The following is a 22,594-nucleotide window of genomic DNA, read 5'->3' on the forward strand; positions in this document are numbered from 1 at the left end:
ACGCCCCAAGATGGGCAGAGCATCGCCCCCTGGTGGGCGTGCCGGGTGTATCCCGGTTGAGCGCATGTGGGAGTCTGTCTGACTGCCTCCCCGTTTTCAGCTTCGGAAAAATACAAAAAAAAAAAAAAAAAAAGAAAGAAAGGGCAAAGCAGTCACCAGAAAATGGATGAGGAAGGGAACCCTCAGCTGCAGCAAAAAAGAAGAAACCAGTGAGCAGGAGAGATGAAGAAAATAGTTTACTTCAATGGAATTTCATAAAATATACATTCAGGCAGCTGCCTGCCCACAGCCCCAAGCCCAGGCCTTAAGTGCCAAAAACCCTGTGGCATCAGAGTGCCCTCCAGCCACAGCCTGGACCTTGGGTGGCAGCAGCAGCCAAGAGCAGGCAAGTTTCAGGATTCGGGGTCCCGACATATCATAGAGCCCCAGACAAGAGATGAAATAGGAACATGAGAGAAGGGACCCAGGCTTCACAGGGAGCAGTGGCCATGACATCCATGCCAGGCTGCATCCAGCTGGTGCTTTCATAGGTCAGAGCACATCTGGAGCCAGAGCCCAGAGGGGAGGGGGGAGGTGGAAGTCCTATGTGAGTCTGGTGCTCCTCCATCCTGGCTTCCCCTGCAGAGCCAAGCCCAAGGGCTTAGTGCCCCTCAGGACTGGGGAGATCTAGATGAGTGTTGTGGCTTTCTGGAGATTTTCTCCTCACACCCCTAGTTTCTCTTCAGTGCCTAGATGGGAATCCGCTGTGGGTCCTGTGCTCTGACAGCTCTCTGGGCACCAACTGTGCCCTCGCCAGGCTGTCTACCCAACTCCTCCTTTCTCCCCCACCCCATTCACTGGGCTGCATCATGCTGAGCAGAGGAGGAAAATGTGGAGATATCTGGCAGCTGATTCCACTGGCCCAGCTGTGAGCTCCCACCCACCCAGGAGGGCTGCCCCAGCCCAAAACATGAGCCATCTCAGGTCGACTGGGGTGAAGGGCCCCTGCTTTTACCCACCTCTTCACCCACCACAGCCTCCAGTTCCTGCACGGCTGCTGTATCTGATTTCCCCAGAGCCCCCAGCTGTGACCAGTCCTGCCCAAGGAGAGAGGGACCTGAGCGGTACATTTATAGACACGAAGCTCTGAATGTGGGGTGGGGTGGGGAGGGTTGAACATGACCAATTCAGCTTGGCTTCTTCCCCCAGAACTAGAAGCAAAGCTGCCTGAGGGATGCAACTACTGAGAAAGTGGACTTTGGGGCAGCTGAGCACAGCTGGGGTCCAGGGAAGATGTGACTTGGAAGGGAAGGTGGAGGGGTAAGGTAAGAATGTGTTTTGAACTTTAATGTCTATTAAAGGAGAACTCTCACGACAGGCAGGCGGGCTGGCTAAGTGCAGGACGGCAGGCAGCTGTTCCTCTTGGAATGTGGGCTAGAGGGAGGAGAGACTCAAGCTCCTTGACTGGAGTGGCTGGGCCCCAAGGACCAAGTCCTCAGTCTTCCCTTGTGGTCGTTCAGGGAGAAAACCCTTGACCTTCTTCTGACATCCAACCTGGTGGGATTGACTGCGGCCTGCTCCCAGTGGCTCTTCATGCTCAGGACAGCTGGCTGAGGGGATGGACCAAGCAGCGCCTCTCAGTGCAGTGTGAGATCACAGATCAAGTCTTACTTCTTTCAGGAGGCTGCCCCCAGTGAAAGTCCTCAAGCCACCTTCTAACCCTCAAGCTACCTGTCTGCCTTCTTCATGTGGTGGAAAAGGTTACAGAAGAACTCATACCAGAAGAACACCAAGCCGGTGGAAAAGGCCGCCTTCAGCAGGCTTGGGGATAGGCCCTTGAAGAAGCCCCGCATGCCTTCCTCCCGCAGCACCTGCCTGGCACAGTCCAGAAGGCCCTGGTAGCTTCGGACCTGGGGAGAGGAAGGTTATTCTGGTTGAGGAAAGAGGTGATTACCACATGGTGCGGCTCTATTCTTTTTTTTTTTTTTTTTTTAATTTTTAAAATTTTATTTATTCATTTTAGAGAGGAGAGAGAGAGGGGGAGAGAGAGAGAGAGAGAGAGAGAAAGAGAAAGAGAAAGAGGAGAGAGAGACGGGGGAGGAGCTGGAAGCATCAACTCCCATATGTGCCTTGACCAGGCAAGCCCAGGGTTTCGAACCGGCGACCTCAGCATTTCCAGGTCAACACTTTATCCACTGCGCCACCACAGGTCAGGCATGGCTCTATTCTTTAGTCAACACAAGGCCTGGCACACCACAGCTCCCAATAAATACTTGCTGGGTGAAGGAATGGGTGTAAAAGAGACAGAGAAAAGCCCTGGCCGGTTGGCTCAGTGGTAGAGCATCGGCCTGGCGTGTAGAAGCCCCGGGTTCGACTCCCGGCCAGGACACACAGGAGAAGCGCCCATCTGCTTCTCCACCCCTCCCCCTCTCCTTCCTCTCTGTCTCTCTCTTCCCCTCCTGCAGCCGAGGCTCCATTGGAGCAAAGATGGCCCGGGCACTGGGGATGGCTCCTTGGCCTCTGCCCCAGGCGCTAGAGTGGCTCTGGTCGCAGCAGAGTGACGCCCTGGAGGGGCAGAGCATCGCCCCCTGGTGGGCATGCCGGGTGGATCCCGGTCGGGCGCATGCGGGAGTCTATCTGACTGTCTCTCCCGGTTTCTAGCTTCAGAAAAAAAATAAATAAATAAATAAATAAATAAATAAATGAGACAGAGAAAAAGTTAACCTCATTCTTCCTCTTCCAAGTGTGCTAATTCAGACTTAACAGTTGAAGTGCCTGGAAATCAACACTGGACAGAGCTCCTTCCTTCCCAGGAGGCTGCCACTGATGGGCTATTCATGACCCAGTGAGAGCTCTGGACCCTCTTCCCAAAGGCACCTCTGACCCCCCACCCCATCCACCTGGTCCACCTTGAACAGTAGGTCTGAATCTGGCCCTCATTAGTTCCTAGCGTGACTAGTACCACCCCTCCAGCCTGGTTTTCTCCAGGTGACCATACAGTGTGGCCAGACTGTGTTCACCTCACTCCCCTCCAAAGGCACCAGTAACTCCCGATGACAATAATGACAGTAGTGACATTATGAAGAATCAAGTCCGGCCCTGGCCAGAGGCATCAGCCTGACATGTGGAAGTCCCAGGTTCAATTCCTGGTCAGGACACACAGAAGTGACGACCTGCTTCTCCACCCCCCACCCCTCCCACTTCTCTCTCTCTCTTTCTCTTCCTCTCCCCCAACCATGGCTTGAATGGTTTGACCAAGTTAGCCCCGGGCACTGAGGATGGCTCCATGGCCTCACCTCAGACACTAAAATAGCTTAGTTGCTGAGCAACAAAGCAACAGTCCCAGATAAGCAGAGCATTGGCTGGGGGGGGGGGGGGGGGGAGGGGGGCTTGCTGGGTGGATTCCGGTCAGGGTGCATGCAGGAGCCTGTCTGTCTCCCCACTTAATTAAAAAAAAAAAAAAATCAAGTCCAAGCACCAAGGCCTGGTGTTCATTTGGAACTCAATTTCTTTCTTTGATGCCTGACCTGTGGATGCCTGCAGTGGATAAAGTGCTGACCTGGAATGCTGAGGACACAGGTGTAAAACCCAAGGCTTAGCTGGTCAAAGCACATACAAGAAGCAACTACTACAAGTTGATGCTTCTCATTCTTCCTCTACCTCTTTCTCTCAAATCAATAAATAAAGTCTTAAAAAGAAAAAAGAAGAAATTAATTTCTTTCTCCCACATGGATCCCTCCCACCTCCAGTGAGGGGTGAGGACCAGAGCTGTCTGCAGAGGGACAGCTCACCTGGCCAAAGGTGACTCGGGCCTGCTCAAACCCTCCAACTTGCAGCCGTTTCTTGAAGAGGTCCAGGGGATACGTTAGGGTCTTGCTGATGACTCCAGCACCACTGCCACAAAGCAGGTTTTTGAGGTTCCCTGAGCCAGAAAAGTGGGATTGGCAGGAGAAATGAGAAGAATGCAATTTAGGGTAGGCAACTTCAAGGTCACGAGCTCTATCCTGCATCATAAAACAAAAACCCACAAGCATCCTTGCTCTGAGGAACTGAATCCAGGAAAGAGAACCAGACACAGCCACTTTTGGCAGGAATGACAAGGGACTGCAGAATGGACAGGCTGGTGGCAGGATGGGTATGGGCCTTAATGGTGATCTCCCAGCTGGAGGCTATGGCTCCGTGTAGTCAGTCAGTTCGGGCTTTAAAGGGAACAAGATGCCCCTCCCTCCACATCCTCCCCCAAACAAAACCCTAATGAAACACACAACCAAAAGTAGACAGTGTGCAAGCTGGAACTCTGACCAAAATGGAAACCATGACCAGTAATTGGAAATAAATGTCAGTGATGCCACCAATGAGTGTGGCAAGAGGTAGGAGAAATGAAGGCATCTGTAAGTGGTTGGATTTGTTTTGTTGCCTGCATTTCAGGGCTGGGTCCTGAGATCTGTAGTGTTCAAGCTTCTGACAGGAAAACTTTATTTCCTACATGGTTTAGAAAGAGACGTATGGCTTGGGAGTAGGGGGAAAGGACAACCCTAGTTCCCTTTTCCATGGGGGCTGTCTCACCATTTTTCTTTCCTTCAGCTGGCATGACCCACTCACACACGCGCTGCAGGGAATTGTAGAAGGAGAACTGGAACCCGGCATAGGGGAAGATGGCGATCAGCGTGGGATTCAAGCCTTTATAGAAGACCAAGGGGCCTTCGGTCCTGTACATGGTGGCCACAGCATCCCGCAGGGTTTTATACACCTGGACAGCACACATACAACTCAAGTGAGCATGGTGCTAATTTTAGCCCGAGAACACAGCCCACCATGTACAGTGTGTCCATAAAGTCATGGTGCACTTTTGACCGGTCACAGGAAAGCAACAAAAGACAACAGAAATGTGAAATCTACACCAAATAAAAGGAAAACTCGCCCTGGCCGGTTGGCTCAGTGGTAGAGCGTCGGCCTGGCGTGCAGGGGTCCCGGGCTCGATTCCCAGCCAGGGCACACAGGAGAAGCGCCCATCTGCTTCTCCACCCCTCCCCCTCTCCTTCCTCTCTGTCTCTCTCTTCCCCTCCCGCAGGGAGGCTCCATTGGAGCAAAGATGTCCTGAGCGCTGGGGTTTGCTCCTTGGCCTCTGCCCCAGGCTCTAGAGTGGCTCTGGTCGCAACAGAGCGACACCCCGGAGGGGCAGAGCATCGCTCCCTGGTGGGCAGAGCGTCACCCCCTGGTGGGCGTGCCGGGTGGATCCCGGTCGGGCGCATGCAGGAGTCTGTCTGACTGTCTCTCCCCGTTTCCAGCTTTGGAAAAATACAAAAAAAAAAAAAAAAAAAAAAGGAAAACTCTCCCAGTTTCATACCTATTCAGTGCAGTTCGATGTGGTCTCACGCACAGATTTTTTAGGGCTCCTTAGGTAGCTATCCCGTATAGCCTCTACAGACTCGTCACTGGTGGCCTACCAGAACGGGGTTTTTCCACCAAACTGCCGGTTTCCTTCAACTGCTTATCCTACCGAGTAATGTTATTCCTACGTGATTGCACTTTGTTATAAACGCGGCAATATTCACGTTGCACTTTGGTCAGAGATTTGAATTTAGCGAGCCACAGAACACATTGAACTTTCCTCTATACCGTCCACATCTTGACTGGCATGGCCGTGGGCTGCTCCGCTGTATACACAGTGTTACATCATCATCTGCGCAGGCGCACATGCTGCCACATCATCCTACAGAAACTGGGAGGGTTTTCCTTTTATTTGGTGCAGATTTCACATTTCTATCGTCTTTTGTTGCTTTCCTGTGACTGGTGAAAAGTGCACCATGACTTTATGGACACACTGTATATCCCATGCCTACAAATACAGCTACCAGAAGCATTACTCTCCTGCCAAGAGGACAAAGAAAATGCTGGACTGCCTCACCTGTGGTGGCACAATGGCTAGATCATCAGACCTAGAACACTGAAGTCGCCTGTTTGAAACCCTGGACTTGCCCAGCCAAGGGACATACAATAAACAACCAATGAATAAAGTGAAGCAACTATGAGTTGATACTTCTTGCCCCCTCCCCCTTCTCTCTGTAAAATCAATAAATACAATCTTAAAAAAAAATAAAATGCTGGACAAAAACTCCAAGTGTGGGCTTTCCTAGTGACTCCCCTTGAGCTATTTACATGACTGATAAATCCACATGAGTGCACAAAGCCTGTGTCTTGACTGGGTACATAAATTATGGCACATCCACTGAAAGGAACACGAGAACATGGTGTAACCACTAAAACAGAAGGATGCAATCTGTGTGACTGACAAGGACTAATCCCACAAAGGTCAGAGCCAAACAGAAGAGCAGGCAGTGTTTGTGGAGGAAACAAACACAGGCCGAGATTACTGAGTCGTCCCCCCCCAACCCGCCAGGAATACGCAGGTAGCAACAGTAAGTCTCTCCCTCCCCAGGCCTCGCCCCCTTTTCCTCCTTGAAGGTAAGGATCCCTATTCCCTTTTTCCGTATCCTGGATGGACGTGGCATCTCTTGGTAGCCCACACTGTGTACATTAGTTACACTTCAATAAACCTGACTAGGCCCTGGCCGGTTGGCTCAGCAGTAGAGCATCGGCCTGGCGTGCGGGGGACCTGGGTTCGATTCCCGGCCAGGGCACACAGGAGAAGCGCCCATTTGCTTCTCCACCCCCTCCTCCTTCCTCTCTGTCTCTCTCTTCCCCTCCCGCAGCCAAGGCTCCATTGGAGCAAAGATGGCCTGGGCGCTGTGGATGGCTCCTTGGCCTCTGCCCCAGGCGCTAGAGTGGCTCTGGTCGCGGCAGAGCGACACCCCAGAGGGGCAGAGCATCGCCCCCTGGTGGGCAGAGCGTTGCCCCTGGTGGGCGTGCCAGGTGGATCCCGGTCGGGCGCATGCGGGAGTCTGTCTGACTGTCTCTCCCCGTTTCCAGCTTCAGAAAAATAAATAAATAAATAAATAAATAAACCTGACTAGAACCAACAAACTAAAAAAGAGTTCTTAGGTCCTAACATATGCAAGCGAACATTTTAAAAATTCAGTTTAGCCTGATCAGGTGGTGGCGCAGTGAATAGAGCGTCGGACTGGGATGCGGAAGGACCCAGGTTCGAGACCCCGAGGTTGCCAGCTTGAGCGCGGGCTCATCTGGCTTGAGCCAAAAAAAGCTCACCAGCTTGGACCCAAGGTCACTGGCTCGAGCAAGGGGTTACTCAGTCTGCTGAAGGCCCGTAGTCAAGGCACATATGAGAAAGCAATCAATGAACAACTAAGGAGTCCCAACGAAAAACTGATGATTGATGCTTCTCATCTCTCTCCGTTCCTGTCTGTCTGTCCCTATCTATCCCTCTCTCTGACTCTCTGTCCCTGTAAAAAAAATAATAAATAAAAATTAAAAAAAAAAATCAGTTGAGGGCCCAGATGATAAAGGTAAGGAAACCACCCAGAAAGCAGGACAGAAAGACAAAGAGAGCTAACAATGGGAGAGAACGAGCTGTTCTCAACCAACCCAGGATGTCCAACTAACACAAATTCTAGAAAGAAACAAAATAACAAAACAGAGGGCAGGTGACTGTGAATAAATAACTCATGACCACTTTCCAGGCATGAAGAACTTGAGTGTCTAGACCAGTGGCTGGCAAACTGCGGCTTGCAAGCCACATGCGGCTCTTTGGCCTCTTGAGTGTGGCTCTTCCACAAAATACCATGTGCTGGCAAAGACCAGCTTAGGAGTACCCTAATTAAGTTAATGACAATGTATCTATCTATATAGTTTAAGTTTAAAAAATTTAGCTCTCAAAAGAAATTTCAATAGTTGTACCGTTGATATTTGGCTCTGTTGACTAATGAGTTTGCCGACCACTGATCTAGACTAAAGGGTCCAGGAAGTGCCCATCACAATGACTAAAAGAGACCCACACCTGTGTACATTTCTAGAAAGCTAGGGATCAAGAAAGATCCTGAGAGTTCCCATGGTGGGGAAGGGGAGACAGTTTTTTGTTTGTTTGTTTGTTTGTGTTTTTTTTTTGTATTTTTCTGAAGCTAGAAACGGGGAAAGACAGTCAGACAGACTCCCACATGCGCCCGACTGGGATCCACCCGGCACGCCCACCAGAGGCGATGCTCTGCCCACCAGGGGGCGATGCTCTGCCCCTCCCGGGCGTCGCTCTGCCGCGACCAGAGCCACTCTAGCGCCTGGGGCAGAGGCCAAGGAGCCATCCCCAGCGCCCGGGCCATCTTTGCTCCAATGGAGCCTCGGCTGCAGGAGGGGAAGAGAGAGACAGAGAGGAAGGAGAGGGGGAGGGGTGGAGAAGCAGATGGGCGCTTCTCCTGTGTGCCCTGGCCGGGAATCAAACCCGGGTCCCCCGCACGCCAGGCCGACGCTCTACCACTGAACCAACTGGCCAGGGCTGGGGAGACAGTTTTTTTTTTTTTTGTATTTTTCTGAAGCTGGAAATGGAGAGAGACAGTCAGACAGAATCCCGCATGCACCCGACCGGGTTCCACCCGGCACGCCCACCAGGGGCGATGCTCTGCCCACCAGGGGGTGATGCTCTGCCCCTCTGGGGCGTCACTCCGCCGCGACCAGAGCCACTCCAGCGCCTGGGGCAGAGGCCAAGGAGCCATCCCCAGCGCCCAGGCCATCTCTGCTCCAATGGAGCCTTGGCTGCGGGAGGGGAAGAGAGAGGCAGAGAGGAAGGGGGAGGGTGGAGAAGCAAATGGGCGCCTCTCCTATGTGCCCTGGCCGGGAATCGAACCCGGGTCCCCCGCACGCCAGGCCGACGCTCTACCGCTGAGCCAACCGGCCAGGGCCCGGGGAGACAATTTTATATGAAGGATCAGTAAACAGAATTGTTTTGGACTTTTCAGCAGCACTGACAGTTACCTAAAATTCTATACCCAAATCAGCAGTTGAATGTAAGGCTAAAATACAGGCATTTTCTATCATGACTTCTGTGGGGCAGCTGTGTTAGGCTTGCTCGCTGGTTTATCAGCTGCAAGCACTTTGTTTGATTAGTGCATGAGCACCTGGCAGAGGCACGTGTGCACAGCCTTTATAAGGTTATGGGTGCTTGTGCTCAAGAGAGATGGGGGATTGCAGATGCTTGCAGATCACCTGCCCGCCACTGAAGGACCATTTTACTGTTTGCCTAAGAGGTGATTTCCCGTGCCTGTGTGCTTGTCCGCCGTTGTGAGACTTTATTAAATGGAATGGCCCAACACTTTCTGGCTCCTCAGTTTTTCTACCGTCTGCCCAAATACAATGTGGACCTGCCTGGCCTTGGCCACCGGCATTACAACTTCTCTCAGGGAGAGAAGGCATGGTATCCAACAAGAGAATTCCTAAAACAAGAGCTGGCTACAGTCCTAGAGTAAGCAGTCCATACTGAAGCCAGAAGGTAATGGGTGCCAAAGTGGGAGATTCAGGAGGGGCTCCATAACATCACGGGACTGATGACCACAGGCAGGCCTTGTTGAGAGGATTTAAGGGTGAATTCGTGATAAGTATGTAAAAAGTTAAACAAATAAAGCACAAGACCTTTCCTCACTTCAGGGAAGACTGAGATATAAAAGAAAATTTAATTGTAATATATTTTGCCCTGGTTGGTAACTCAGTTGGTTGGAGCATTATCCTGATATGCCAAGGTTGTGAGTTTGATTTCTTTTTTTTATTTTTTTAATTTTTTTATTTTATTTATTCATTTTTAGAGAGGAGAGAGAGAGAGACAGAGAGGGAGAGAGAGGAGAGACAGAGAGAGAGAGAGAGAGAGAGAAGGGGGGAGGAGCTGGAGGCATCAACTCCCATATGTGCCTTGACCAGGTAAGCCCAGGGTTTCGAACTGGCGACCTCAGCATTTCCAGGTCGACGCTTTATCCACTGCGCCACCACAGGTCAGGCATGAGTTTGATTTCTGATCAGAGCATATACAAGAATCAACCAATGAATGCATGAATAAGTGGAACAAATCAATGTTTCTTTCTCTCTCTCAATTCCTCTCTGAAATCAATAAATATAAAAATTTTAAAAATTTAAGGTTCAGCAGTAACATATACATAATGGTAATAGTATAAACACTAAGTGTTGATTTAGTCAAAAATCTACTAATCAGTTGTACTGCAGTCAGACAGGGGAGGAAACGCAAGCACATGTGAGGGTGATGAGAAAGCTAAATCCTCATCTTTCATAGTAGCAGTCAATATTAATGTCTATGAATAGGGAGGGAAGAGGGAAAAAGGGAGAATGGAAGGGGGAGGGAGGAAGATCAGAGGTCAGAGGGAGGGTGTGTGAGAGGGGAAGAAGGAAGAGGAAAGAAAAGAAAAAGAAGAGGGGAAAAAAAAAGAAAAGCCTGACCAGACAGTGGTGCAACAGAAGAGTGTTGGTCTGGGATGCTGAGGACCCAGGTTCAAAAACCCAAGGTCTCCAGCTTGGGCACAGGCTCACCAGTTTTGAGTGTGGGGTCGTCACCTTGAGCGTGGGATCATAGACATGACCCCATGGTGGCTGGCTTGAGCCCAAAGGTCACTGGTTTGAAGCCCATGGTCTCTGGCTTGAGCAAGGGGTCACTGGCTTGGAATCCCCCGAGTCAAGGCACGTATGAGAAAGCAATCAATGAACAACTAAGATGCCGCAACTATGAGTTGATGCTTCTCATCTCTCTCCCTTCCTGTCTGTCTGTCCCTGTCTGTCCCTCTCTCTCTCCCTAAAAAAGAGAGCCTGACTGGGCAGTGGCGCAGTGGATAGAGCGTCAGACTGGGAGGCAGAAGACCCAGGTTTGAGACCCCAAGGTCGCCAGCTTAAGCGCGGGTTCATCAGGTTTGAGCAAAAGCTCACCAGCTTGAGCCGAAGGTCGCTGGCTCGAGCAAGGGGTTACTCGGTCTGCTGAAGGACCACGGTCAAGGCATGTATGAGAAGGCAATCAATGAACAATTAAGGTGTTGCAATGAACAACGAAAAACTAATGATCGATGCTTCTCATCTCTCCGTTCCTGTCTGTCCCTATCTATCCCTCTCTCTGACTCACTCTCTGTCTCTGTAAAAAAAAAAAAAAAGAGAGAGAGAGAGAGAGAAACAGTGGTATAAGCATGTTACCTAGAATTAGAGAGTAAATAATGGAAGAAACAGGTACAAATATTAAAAGTGGTTGCCTGGCTGGGTGGCGCAATGGATGAAAGGTCATCCTGGCGCACTGAGGTCACAGGTTCGACCCCAGGTCAGGGGAGGTATGGGAAGCAATCAATGAGTACACAACTAAATGGAACAACTAAGTGGAACGAGTTGATGCTTCTCTCTCTTTCTCTGAAATCAATGAAAAAACTAAAGAAAGTGGTTGTTTCTGGGGATGGCAAGCTCTAGCTGGGCCAGTGACCCCTTGCTCAAGCCAGCAACCTTGGACTTCAAACTAGTGACAGTGGAATCATGTCTATGATCCTATGCTCAAGCCAGTGATCCCTCACTCAAACTGGTGAGCCTGTGCCCAAGCTGGAGACCTTGGGGTTTTGAACCTGGGACCTCAGCATCCCAGGCTGATGCTCCATCCACTGTACCAACACCAGTCAGGCAAGAACTTTCTGTCTTTTTAATTTTTATATACCTTACACATTGTTGATTTTTTAAAAATTAATTATTTGGGGGGGGGGTGATGGGAATTTATTTATTTATTTTTTTATTTATTCATTTCAGAGAGGAGAGAGAAAGAGAGAGAGAGAAGGTGGGAGAATCAGGAAGCATCAACTCCCATATGTGCCTTGACCAGGCAAGCCCGGGGTTTCAAACCGGCAACCTCAGCATTCCAGGTCAACACTTTATCCACTGCGCCACCACAGGTCAGGCGATTTTTTTTTTTAATTTAAAAGTGTGAGTTTACAACATGAATGCTACTTTTATTTTTTTTTTTTTTTTTTTTTTTTTTTTAAATTTACTTGTTCTTTATTTTATTTATATTTTTTTACAGAGACAGAGAGTGAGTCAGAGAGAGGGATAGACAGGGACAGACAGACAGGAACGGAGAGAGATGAGAAGCATCAATCATTAGTTTTTCATTGCGTGTTGCAACACCTTAGTTGTTCATTGATTGCTTTCTCATATGTGCCTTGACCGCGGGCCTTCAGCAGACTGAGTAACCCCTTGCTGGAGCCAGCGACCTTGAGTTCAGCTGGTGGGCTTTTTGCTCAAACCAGATGAGCCCGCGCTCAAGCTGGTGATCTCTGGGTCTCGAACCTGGGTCCTCTGCATCCCAGTCCGACGCTCTATCCACTGCGCCACCGCCTGGTCAGGCGAATGCTACTTTTCTAAGGAAGGTGGAGCTTGGCAGTTTTTAAACAAGCGTCTACCCCCTTTTTTCTTTTATCTTGCTTTCTTTTTTAAAGATTTTATTTATGGATTTTTCAGAGAGTGGAGGTAGGGGGACAAGAGGTAGTTTCTTCACTCTAGTTGTATATTGGTTGCTTCTCGTATGTGTCCTGACCAGGCCCAGGGTTTCAAACCACTGACCTCAGCACTCCAGGTCAGAGCTTTATCCACTGCGCCACCACAGGTCAGGCCTGCCCCTCATTTTCATGCACAATTTTCTGGTCGCTCCAGAATCCAGAATCCTAAGTCTCAATCATCTGAGCCAGAGGGGTAATATGCGGTTCTCTCTCTTTTGTGTGTGTGTGTGTGACAGAAAGAGAGACAGAGAGAGAGAGACAGACAAAAAGAGAGAGAGATAAGAAGCATCAAGTCTTCGTTATAGCACCTTAGTTATTCATTGATTGCTTTCTCATATGTGCCTTGACTGCGGGCAGGGGGGGGGGGGCTACAGCAGAGCAAGTGACCCCTTGCTCAAGCCAGTGACCTTGGGCTCAAGCCAGTGACTGTGGACTTTCAAGCTAGTGACCCTGGGCTTTAAGCCAGCAATCATGGGGTCAGGTCTATGACCCCACGCTCAAGCCAGTGACTCAGCATTCAAGCTGGTGAGCCTGCACTCAAGCCTGTGACCTCAGGGTTTTGAGCCTGGGTCCTCCTCGTCCCAGTCCAACGCTCCATCCACTGCGCCACCGCCTGGTCAGGCGCTGTTCTCATTTTTAAGTCTTCACTTTTTCCTTCTCAGAGACTTTTACTAGACGCTGGGAAATAATGAAGAAGCTGAAAGATTGTCATTTCTCCATGAGGACTGTCATCCCAAACCTCTCTTTTCTACTGAAGTGTCATACAGAGCAATCTTGCTCTTGTGCCCCGATCATTTTCTTCCAGATTGTTCCCAGGGGACAGTGCCTTTCTCAACCAAAAAAGTCCTCAGGATGTCTCCTAAACAAAAGGGCTCCCAGCCCAGGATGGCCACCCCAGGCAACACACAGAACTATCCGAACTGAAACCACAGTTATTCTTAACTGGTTCCACACTGAATTCTTTTTTTTTTTTTTGTGACAGAGACAGAAAGAGACACAGAGAGGGACAGATAGGGACAGACAGACAGGAAGGGAGAGAGATAAGAAGCATCAATTCTTCATTGAGGCACCTTAGTTGTTCATTGATTGCTTTCTCATATATTACCTTGGCCAGGGGCTACAGCAGACCAAGTGACCCCTTGATCAAGCCAGCGACCTTGGGTCCAAGCTGGTGAGCCTTGCTCAAACCAGATGAGCCCATGCTCAAGCTGGTGACCTCGGGGTTTCGAACTTGGGTCCTCCGTGTTCCAGTCTGATGCTCTATCCACTGTGCCACCGCCTGGTCAGGCCTACACTGAATTTTTAAGCAAAGCATCACTCCCCACCAACAACAGACTATGGTGAAGAGGTCTACTTTGAGGTTTAATCCCTTGCTTTCACTCAGTAAACTCTTCCTTGAATCTGACTCAATTATCCCATTTCGTTGTGGAAACCAAAAACCCTCTCATAAGCCCTGGCCGGTTGGCTCAGCGGTAGAGCGTCGGCCTAGCGTGCGGAGGACCCGGGTTCGATTCCGGCCAGGGCACACAGGAGAAGCGCCCATTTGCTTCTCCACCCCTCTGCCGCGCTTTCCTCTCTGTCTCTCTCTTCCCCTCCCGCAGCCAAGGCTCCATTGGAGCAAAGATGGCCCGGGCGCTGGGGATGGCTCTGTGGCCTCTGCCTCAGGAGCTAGAGTGGCTCTGGTCGCAACATGGCGACGCCCAGGATGGGCAGAGCATCGCCCCCTGGTGGGCAGAGCGTCGCCCCTGGTGGGCGTGCCGGGTGGATCCCGGTCGGGCGCATGCGGGAGTCTGTCTGACTGTCTCTCCCTGTTTCCAGCTTCAGAAAACTGAAAAAAAAAAAAAAAAAAAAAAAAAAAAAACCTCTCATAGTAATACAGTGATCTGATCTCATGTCTCTTGTGCCAGACACCTTCTGTCCAGCCAGCTGTTTGGTATTTGTTCTCATCCCCTCCCTCCTGGAGGTCCTGACTCTCCTGCAAGGCTGTCAGCGTGGTGCACGGTCCTGAGCACACAAACTGACTGACAGATGGACCAAAAACCCCAGCCTCTCCCAGCTTTGTTCCCTCCCATGAAAAGAGCCTCAACTCCTAGACCAACTTCTGTTGCTTGGGCACCCCTTCTGTGGCTGGGCCACTCACCCTGGGCTCACCCTGAGCAGCAAAGCGGGTGCGCAGGACATCCACGGGATGCACGGTGAGGGTGGCCATGCAGGCAGACAGGCCCCCACACACAAAGTGCACGGAGAAGTCACGGGCATCGTGCACGCTGGCTCTGTGCACCACCTCGGTCAGTATTTCAAATGACAAAAACTGCAAGAGATGTGATAGAGTCACTGACAAGCATCCCCAAAATATACCACCTAAGATTTATGACCCAGGTGGAACCCAGTCCTAGGGATAAAGAAACAGTCTTCCTGAGCAGTGACAGAATACAATAGACATCGTTTTGTGCAGCTCAAATGTCATTTTTTTTTATTTATTCATTTTTAGAGAAGAGAGAGAGAGAGAGGAGAGAGAGATAGAGAGAGAGAAGGGGGGAGGAGCTGGAAGCATCAACTCCCATATGTGCCTTGACCAGGCAAGCCCACGGTTTCGAACCGGCGACCTCAGCATTTCCAGGTCAATGCTTTATCCACTGCGCCACCACAGGTCAGGCCTCAAATGTCATTTTATAATTAATTGGAGTTGACTCAAATACTCAAAGGGTTAAGAAAATATATGAGAAAAATTTTGTATCAGAAAATTCAACTCGTGCTTGACCAGTGGTGGCACAGTGGATAGAGCATCAACTTGAGATGCTGAGGACTCAGGTTAGAAACCCTGAGGTCACTGGCTTGGATGCGGGGTCAACGGCTTGAGCATGGGATCATTGACATGACCCCATGGTAGCTGGCTTAAGCCTAAAGGTCACTGGCTTGAAGCCCAAGGTCACTGGCTTGAGCAAGGGATCACTGGCTCGGTTAGAGTCCCCCAGTTGAGGCACATATGAAAAGCAATGAATGAACAACAAAAAGTGCTGTAACTGTGAGTTGATGCTTCTAATCTCCCTTCCTCTTCCTCTCTCTCTCTCTGTCTCTCTCTTTCACACACACACACACACACACAAATTCTACTTGTTAACTTAAGTTTCCTGAGAAACTTAATGGGAGATGGTGGCCATTATCTGGTCCTACAGTGCGGCCAACAGGAGAGTTCCACATACTCCATATTCCATGGCATTACCCCCCTTACATTCAGATCTTCCTCCAACCAACTCAGGATGGCTCAGGGGCCTGAGATACAGGTCACTGTACTCATTCATCATGCTGCAGTACCTGAGTGCCAGGTGCAGAGCCAGGATGGCAGGGGCATATCAACCTGGTGCGTGTCTGACTGAGCATGGCTGGGATGTTTGGAGAGCAGGCTAGGACTATCCAGCACTAGCCACCCAGGTGGGAATCCTGGCCCTGTCACTTTCTAGCTAGTGACTTTAGTTGGGTTATTACTTAAGATCCCTATGCCTCAGTCTTTTTATCTGTAAAACAAGTGACAACAAAACCTATCTCCAAGGACTGCTGTGAGGTAACAGATGTAAAATGCTTAAAACAAGGTCTGGCCCACAGTTAGTATAGGACAAAGGTATAACCATATGTTATACCCTTTGAAATAAACTGGCACTTAGCTGAAGAATGAATGAACAAGAGTCAAGAAGCTGGATTCTAATCCTAGCCCCACTACTTACAGGCTGCGTGGCCTCTGGCAGCTTCACTTAACCTTTCTGGTCCATATAACACTTTTTCTATCTTCCTCACAATGCTGTTGGGAAGTTCAGAGGAAGCAGAAATGTGAAAATGCTATTTTGAAAAACGGAGAGCACTGTGTTACCACTTGCCAAGCCCCACGGGGGTGTGGCATCAAGATAGTGTTTCAGGTGCAACACCTTTGACTCAGGCAGACTCGGTCTGACTCAGTCAATCTGTGAGGGTCCCAGTTAAGACACTAGAAAAGTGTGAGGACCACCTCCTGCTGCTAGACCCCAGGCAGCATCCCTGTGTTCCCCCACCCCCCACTGAGCAACCCGACCCCAGGGGCCTGGCTGTTCCCCTGCCACCTACTTGGACAGCTCCATAGCCTACGGAGAGAAGCTGGGCTGGAATGTGTCCCTTCCAGAATGCAGTTGGGCCTTCCTCCTGCAGAATCTGTCTCCCGGCCTGTAAGATCCCATGATACTTTGCATTGGGATCACTGCGAGACAGGCGCTCAATCTGAAGCTAGGAATCAAAATCCAAAGGTCAGGACAATAGGGGCAGGGCTAGGGGAGGAGCAGAAATTTCAGGAAAGGTAATGAAGACAACAAAGTGCTTCTCCTTAACAAAATTTCAAGATCTTAGGAGCTGCTTTGGCAAGAAAGAGGAAATTTGTCCTCCAATCCATTACATGGAAAAAGGGGGGAAAGGGTGCCTGACCAGGTGGTGGCGCAGTGGATAGAGCGTCGGACTGGGATGCAGAGGACCCAGGTTCGAGACCCGGCAAACCCGGGTTGCCGGCTTGAGCACGGGCTCCTCGGCTTGAGTGGGGGCTCACCAGGTAGAGCGCGGGGTCGCTGGCTTGAGTGTGGGACCATAGAAATGACCCCATGGTCGCTGGCTTGCGCCCAAGGTCACTGGCTTGAAGCCTAAGGTCACTGGCTTGAGCAAGGGGTCACTCGCTCTGTTGTAGCCCCTGGTCAAGGCACATATGAGAATGCAATCAATGAATAACTAAGGAGATGCAACGAATTGATGCTTCTCATCTCTCTCCCTTCCTGCCTGTATGTCCCTATCTGTCCCTCACTATGTCTCTCTCTCTATCTCTGTCACAGAAAAAAAAGGGGGGGGGGGAGGCTACCTGGAAACGGATCTTGATGACATCCAATGGGCTGATCAGCAACCGAGTGACAAGGCCAGACACAGACCCAGCCACTGCCGCCTCGAAATTGGAGATATTCCTGCCATCTGCTTTGGGGTCATAGCCGACCATCCCTGCCTCTGGCCCATACAATGTCCATCAGCTTCAAGCTAAATGCAAAAAAACAGGAGTAAACCCCAGAGCAAGTTCTTAGGGTCTCTGCTCACACATCACCTCCTCAGGCAGCTGTCCCTGACCAGCGTTCTGATACACTACCTGCTTTGGACTCAACATAGAATAAATATCTTTACAGGTTTGCTTAGTGTTGAAAAGTATAAGCAAGGATTGCCAATTCCACTTGATGTAAACAAAATTTTTTATACATTACATAGGGTTAGGCAAAGTAGGTTTACAGTTGTGAGTTTGCAAAAGTTAGCTCAGTTTCAGGCATGGCCCCAGATGGGCAGAGCATCCACTCCAGACAGGGGGTTGGGGAGTGCCTGGTGGATCCTAGCTGGGGCACACGCAGGAGTCTGTCTCTGTATTGCTCCTACTTTCACTTAAAAAAAAAAAGAAAACCAAGTGCCTTTTAGATTATAGAAGTAATAATGACCTTACAGAAAGAGAGAGGGGCTAAAAACCCCACTGTCTTAACACTTCACTTTACATATTCCTGTCTGGCTTTTAAAACTAAATGCCAGAGCATGATTGCATGTTGCTACAAGTTCTTCATATCATTATAAATAGCTAAGTAATATTCCATTGAGTAGCTGGGTCATAATTTGTTGAGCACAATGGTTTTCAAAAAATATAAATTTATTTTTAAAATACTGAATTCCAGTTGATTAGAGCATCATCCTGACATGTGTAGGCTGTGGGCTTGATCCCCAGTGAGGGTACCTACAAGAATCCACCAAGAATGAATGCATAACTAAATGGAACAATAAATCGATGTTTCTCTCTCTCTCCTTCTTCTCTCTCTCAAATCAATAAAAAAATCGAAATATCAAATTCTATTACATGTAAAGCAGTTTCTCAACATTGGCATTATTACCATTCTAGAATAAATAATTTAATCGCTTCTCAGCCTTTTGGCTAAAATCAAGCATAGGCAGAATGGATAATTCTGCATAGTTGGCAGCTGTCCTGAGCATTACAAGATGTTTAGCAGCACCCCTGGTCCACCCACAAGATGTCAGTATCGCCACACTCCCCTTGTGACAAATCAAGTGTCTCCAGACATTGAAAAATGCCCCTTGGGATACAAAACTGTCCCTGGTTGAGAACCATTGTTGTAGAAGGGTTTTAGACACTCCCATGGGTGTATAAAATGGCATGCATTGCACCACTGTTTGTAAAACTGGACATGATACAGATACTTATCAATGAAGTAATGGATAAATACACTAAGTCCCATCCATGCAAAGGCATACTATGCAGCCATGAAAAAGAATTAACCAGAGCTATACACACTTGAAAAGATGTCCACAATAGACTGAAACATGAAAAAAGCAGGTTTCAGAAGTGTATGTCTAGTGTAACCCCATTTTCACAAAAGAAAACAAGGCCTAGATATGTGCTGTACAGTTGTATAATGCATAGGGGGAAATCTGTGATGATACATACACACATCCACAGCTTGGAAAGGTTACCTTTGGGGTAAGGGTTGCCAAGGAAAGATGAAAGGTAGATATCTCCTTTCTTCTGAATACAATTCTGTTTGGATTTGTTAAGGACCTCCCAAAAAATCCCAACTAAAACTAAATATAAAGTGATTTTTTAGAAAGGACCTCAGAATTAACCTAGTTCTTAAATACCACTAGTTACAGGGAAGTCAATGCCCACAGGGTGACACCCTTCACACCATCAGTTTTTCTCCTCTCACCCACCCTGAAATTCTGTCCACACCACTCTCAGCCTTAAGCCCTCACTCTTCTGAAAATGCCAAAGTAGCACTCGAATCTACCCTCAAAACAAATGTAAACTTTCCATGGGGCTCTGTCAGCAAAGTATTCTAAAATGGTATTTTATTAAAAGTTTAATGGTATGAAACCCCCCAACCCCTGCTAGAATGTGTCCATTTCTTGGTAGCTTCTCTGATCGCCTCAAAGGAGGCCACCTGGCCTTTCCCAACAACATCTCTGTGACATTAACTCAAGTTGCTTTCCCCCAGGAACCTGTGAGGAACAATTTAAACACGGGGTAGGCACCCTGGCCATACAGCTCAGCTGGTTAGAGCACTGTTCTGACCAACCGGTCCTATATGTCAGGGACCATACAGGAACATGTTCCTGTCTCTCACTCTCTCACTAAAGTCAATAAATTGAAATTTAAAAAATAAACAAACATGGGGTAGGCAATTGAGAGGTAATGCCTCTCCCAAGTCTTCCACAGACTGCTGAGGTAAAAATAAGCAGGTCAGTCCTGTGTGGGGGAAGGAATGAGGTATTTATTTTTTTATTTTAGTGAGAGGAGGGGAGGCAGAAACAGACTCGCGCATGCACCCCAACCGGGATCCACACGGCAAACCCACTAGAGGGGGGTGCTCTGCTCATCTGGGACCCTTGCTCCATTGCAACAGGAGTGCTTGAGATGGAGGCCTTGGAGCCATCCTCAGCACCCGGGGCCAACTTGCTCCAATGGAGCCATGGCTGCAAGAGGGGAGAAGAAGAGAGAAATAGAGAGAAGTGAGAGGGAGAGGGGTGGAGAAGATGGGTGCTTCTCCTGTGTGCACTGGCTGGGAACTGAACTGAGGACATCTACACGCTGGGCTGATGCTCTACCACTGAACCAACCGGCCAGGGCCAGGTATTTCTATAAATAAGCAGTTCTATATAGCTGATCTACTTCTCTGATCAAGAAGCCAAAGCCTAAATTCAAGTTCTGGCTCTCTCATGTACCTTAAGCAGGTTTATTTAACCTAGGCTCAATTTTCTCTTCTGGAAAGTGGGAATGATGTCTATCCTGCCTAGTCCAGATTGCTGCCAGGCTCGTGCAAGATATCATATGTGATAAGTTTTGAAAAATGGTAAAAATTTTATACACGTGAAAGGGTTGTTAAATGTAGTCCAGTGGTGGCCTTACTTTTTCTACTGCTCAAAAATTTCTTCTTGTACCAAGAACCCTTGAAACTTATCTAAAGAGACAAAATAAAATTCTTAAAAGTATGATATATATATAATATAGAAGTTGGTGTGAGTGGCAGGGCAGGTGAGGTGTGTGTGAGAGTTTGCCTTAGCCACTTCCTTCTCTTACTGCGGAAAACCAGGTGTTCAGGTACGCAGGTGCCCCGACTAGGGCGTATGTTCTCGTCTACCCAGGTATTCAGTTAAGGGTCTCTGCAGATGTGCCCGCGTGTGGACACAGGTGTCTAGATATGCCTCAGAAAGTGTTTTTGCTCCCTAAGTCCAAAAAGACGCCCGCGAGGTGGGCATCCGCGTGTACAGGTGCCCCGGGTGTGCGCGGGGTTTTACCACCCGCGTCCCTGAAGAGAGACTTCTCACGTCAGGCATAACACACGTATGAACAAGTCCCCACCCCCGCGTTAATACCTGCGCATGTGTGCTCCTTCCTAGGAGCAAGGGTGCAGGTCCCCAGGAGGACGACCAGAAGGGTGGAGATAGAGATTACTCACCCTGCTCGGAGGGCGCCACCCGTCTCCCCAAGTTCTGCTGTTCCCTCCCTCCTCACGCAGTCTACCAGCTTGGCAGTAACTGACGGGCTCCTGAGCCAATCACCGTGAGTCTTTCGACAGATGTTGGACCAATAGTTGTACAGTCGTCATCCTGTCATCATCTTCCTCAAGGTGTCATTGGGTAGTGTAGTCCATTGTTACCAAGGCTGATTCCCGCTCCCCCAACGGAAGGCGCAGAGGCTCCTGGGAGATGTAGTCATCTGTGCGCGCGTGCGCAGGTGTTACCCATGCATTGGAAGATAGCAGGTCCAGATGTCTGGCCTCCGGAGTTGCTGCTGTCGCCCTGTGGCCGGGTAAAAAATTAGGGGTCGCTGACCTTGATACGCTTTCCTCAAAACCTTTGTAGTCCCTGAACCTGGATAATATAAACTTGGAAAGGATGGAGGGAAGCTTAGCAAAAACCTGGAGAACATGAAGAAAAGGCTAGGAAGAGGACGGCAAAAATAGAGGCTTTTGTTTCTCCCTAGGGCAGGGGTCGGAACCTTTTTGGCTTAGAGAGCCATGAACGCCATATATTTTAAAATGTAATTCCGTGAGATCCATACAGACCCGTGTATGTTACACATTATCCAATAAAAATTTGGTGTTGTCCTGGAGGACAGCTGTGATTGGCTTCAGCCCCCCACAACCATGAACATGAGCGGTAGGAAATGAATGCATTGTAATACATGAGAATGTTTTATATTTTTAACGTTATTATTATTTTTATTAAAGATTTGTCTGCGAGCCAGATGCAGCCATCAAAAGAACCACATCTGGCTTGCGAGCCATAGGTTCCCGACCCCTGCCCTAGGGTTTATACGAGTATTTTCTCTTTATAAAAATATACAGATGCGTTACAGAAGATGTGGAAATGAACAAGGAAATGACTTATCCTACCACTCTCAAGCAAGTAACGTCAGCGTTTTGCAAGACAGTATTTCTTCCTGATTTTTAAATTGCATTTTTCACATTAGTACAATCATTTTGATATACAATTTTGAAACATTTTATTGCACAATTTTAAAACATTTCATGCATATACGAAAGTAGAGAATATAGCCTAATAAACCACCTAATGAGTCATTCTCAAAAACGAACTCATCATGGTCATTCTTGTTTCGTCTGCACCTGCACCTACCTTCCTCTCCCCTCCAACACTATTTTTTTTTTAAGAGCTAAACCATCATTTTCCATATTTTCTCTTTTATTTATTTATTTGTATTTTTCTGAAGCTGGAAACGGGGAGAGACAGTCAGACAGACTCCCGCATGCCCACCAGGGGGCGATGCTCTGCCCCTCCGGGGCGTTGCTCTGTCTAGACCAGAGCCACTCTAGCACCTGGGGCAGAGGCCAAGGAGCCATCCCCAGCGCCCGGCCATCTTTGCTCCAATGGAGCCTCGGCTGGCTGCCGGAGGGGAAGAGAGAGACAGAGAGGGAGAGGGGAAGGGGTGGAGAAGCAGATGGGCGCTTCTCCTGTGTGCCCTGGCCGGGAATCGAACCCGGGACCTCTGCATGCCAGGCCGACGCTCTACCACTGAGCCAACCGGCCAGGGCCTTCCAACACTATTTTGAAGTAAATATCTGACATCCTATTATTTCCCTAGTAAACATTTCAGGAAGTATGGGGAAGACAAGCATTCCCCTTTTAAG

At 49.0% G+C, this 22,594-nt stretch overlaps 1 protein-coding gene across 3 annotated transcripts; it reads right to left on the reverse strand.

Annotated features, from left to right (window-relative positions):
* Positions 1 to 1,115: 1,115 nt before the first annotated feature.
* On the reverse strand, positions 1,116 to 20,979 carry SLC25A19 (solute carrier family 25 member 19). 3 transcript variants are annotated; one of them, XM_066381191.1, is made up of 7 exons: positions 20,903 to 20,979; positions 17,269 to 17,438; positions 16,497 to 16,652; positions 14,542 to 14,712; positions 4,546 to 4,729; positions 3,771 to 3,901; positions 1,117 to 1,889 (listed from the first exon to the last, which is right to left on the reverse strand). In XM_066381191.1, the coding sequence occupies exons 2-7, from the start codon at positions 17,398 to 17,400 to the stop codon at positions 1,707 to 1,709; spliced, it is 957 nt and encodes a 318-aa protein (XP_066237288.1). In that variant the 5' UTR covers positions 17,401 to 17,438; positions 20,903 to 20,979; the 3' UTR covers positions 1,117 to 1,706. The 3 variants fall into 3 exon arrangements, with proteins under 3 accessions (XP_066237289.1, XP_066237288.1, XP_066237287.1); XM_066381190.1 differs by having other exon boundaries at positions 20,820 to 20,961; XM_066381192.1 differs by lacking the exon at positions 16,497 to 16,652 and having other exon boundaries at positions 1,116 to 1,889; positions 20,820 to 20,961.
* Between the last annotated feature and the right edge of the window lie 1,615 nt (positions 20,980 to 22,594).

Source organism: Saccopteryx leptura, chromosome 4 (genome assembly GCF_036850995.1).
Source record: "Saccopteryx leptura isolate mSacLep1 chromosome 4, mSacLep1_pri_phased_curated, whole genome shotgun sequence".
Lineage (NCBI taxonomy): Eukaryota > Metazoa > Chordata > Mammalia > Chiroptera > Emballonuridae > Saccopteryx > Saccopteryx leptura.

Excerpts from the sequence above, each read along its gene's own strand:
- SLC25A19 (XM_066381191.1), bottom strand. The coding sequence starts at position 17,400 with ATGGTCGGCTATGACCCCAAAGCAGATGGCAGGAATATCTCCAATTTC. Across the intron at positions 4,730-14,541 it reads CTGCTCAGGGTGAGCCCAGG|GTGTATAAAACCCTGCGGGA; the intron begins GTGAGTGGCCCA and ends TGTGCTGTCCAG. Across the intron at positions 1,890-3,770 it reads CCCGAGTCACCTTTGGCCAG|GTCCGAAGCTACCAGGGCCT; the intron begins GTGAGCTGTCCC and ends TCCTCTCCCCAG.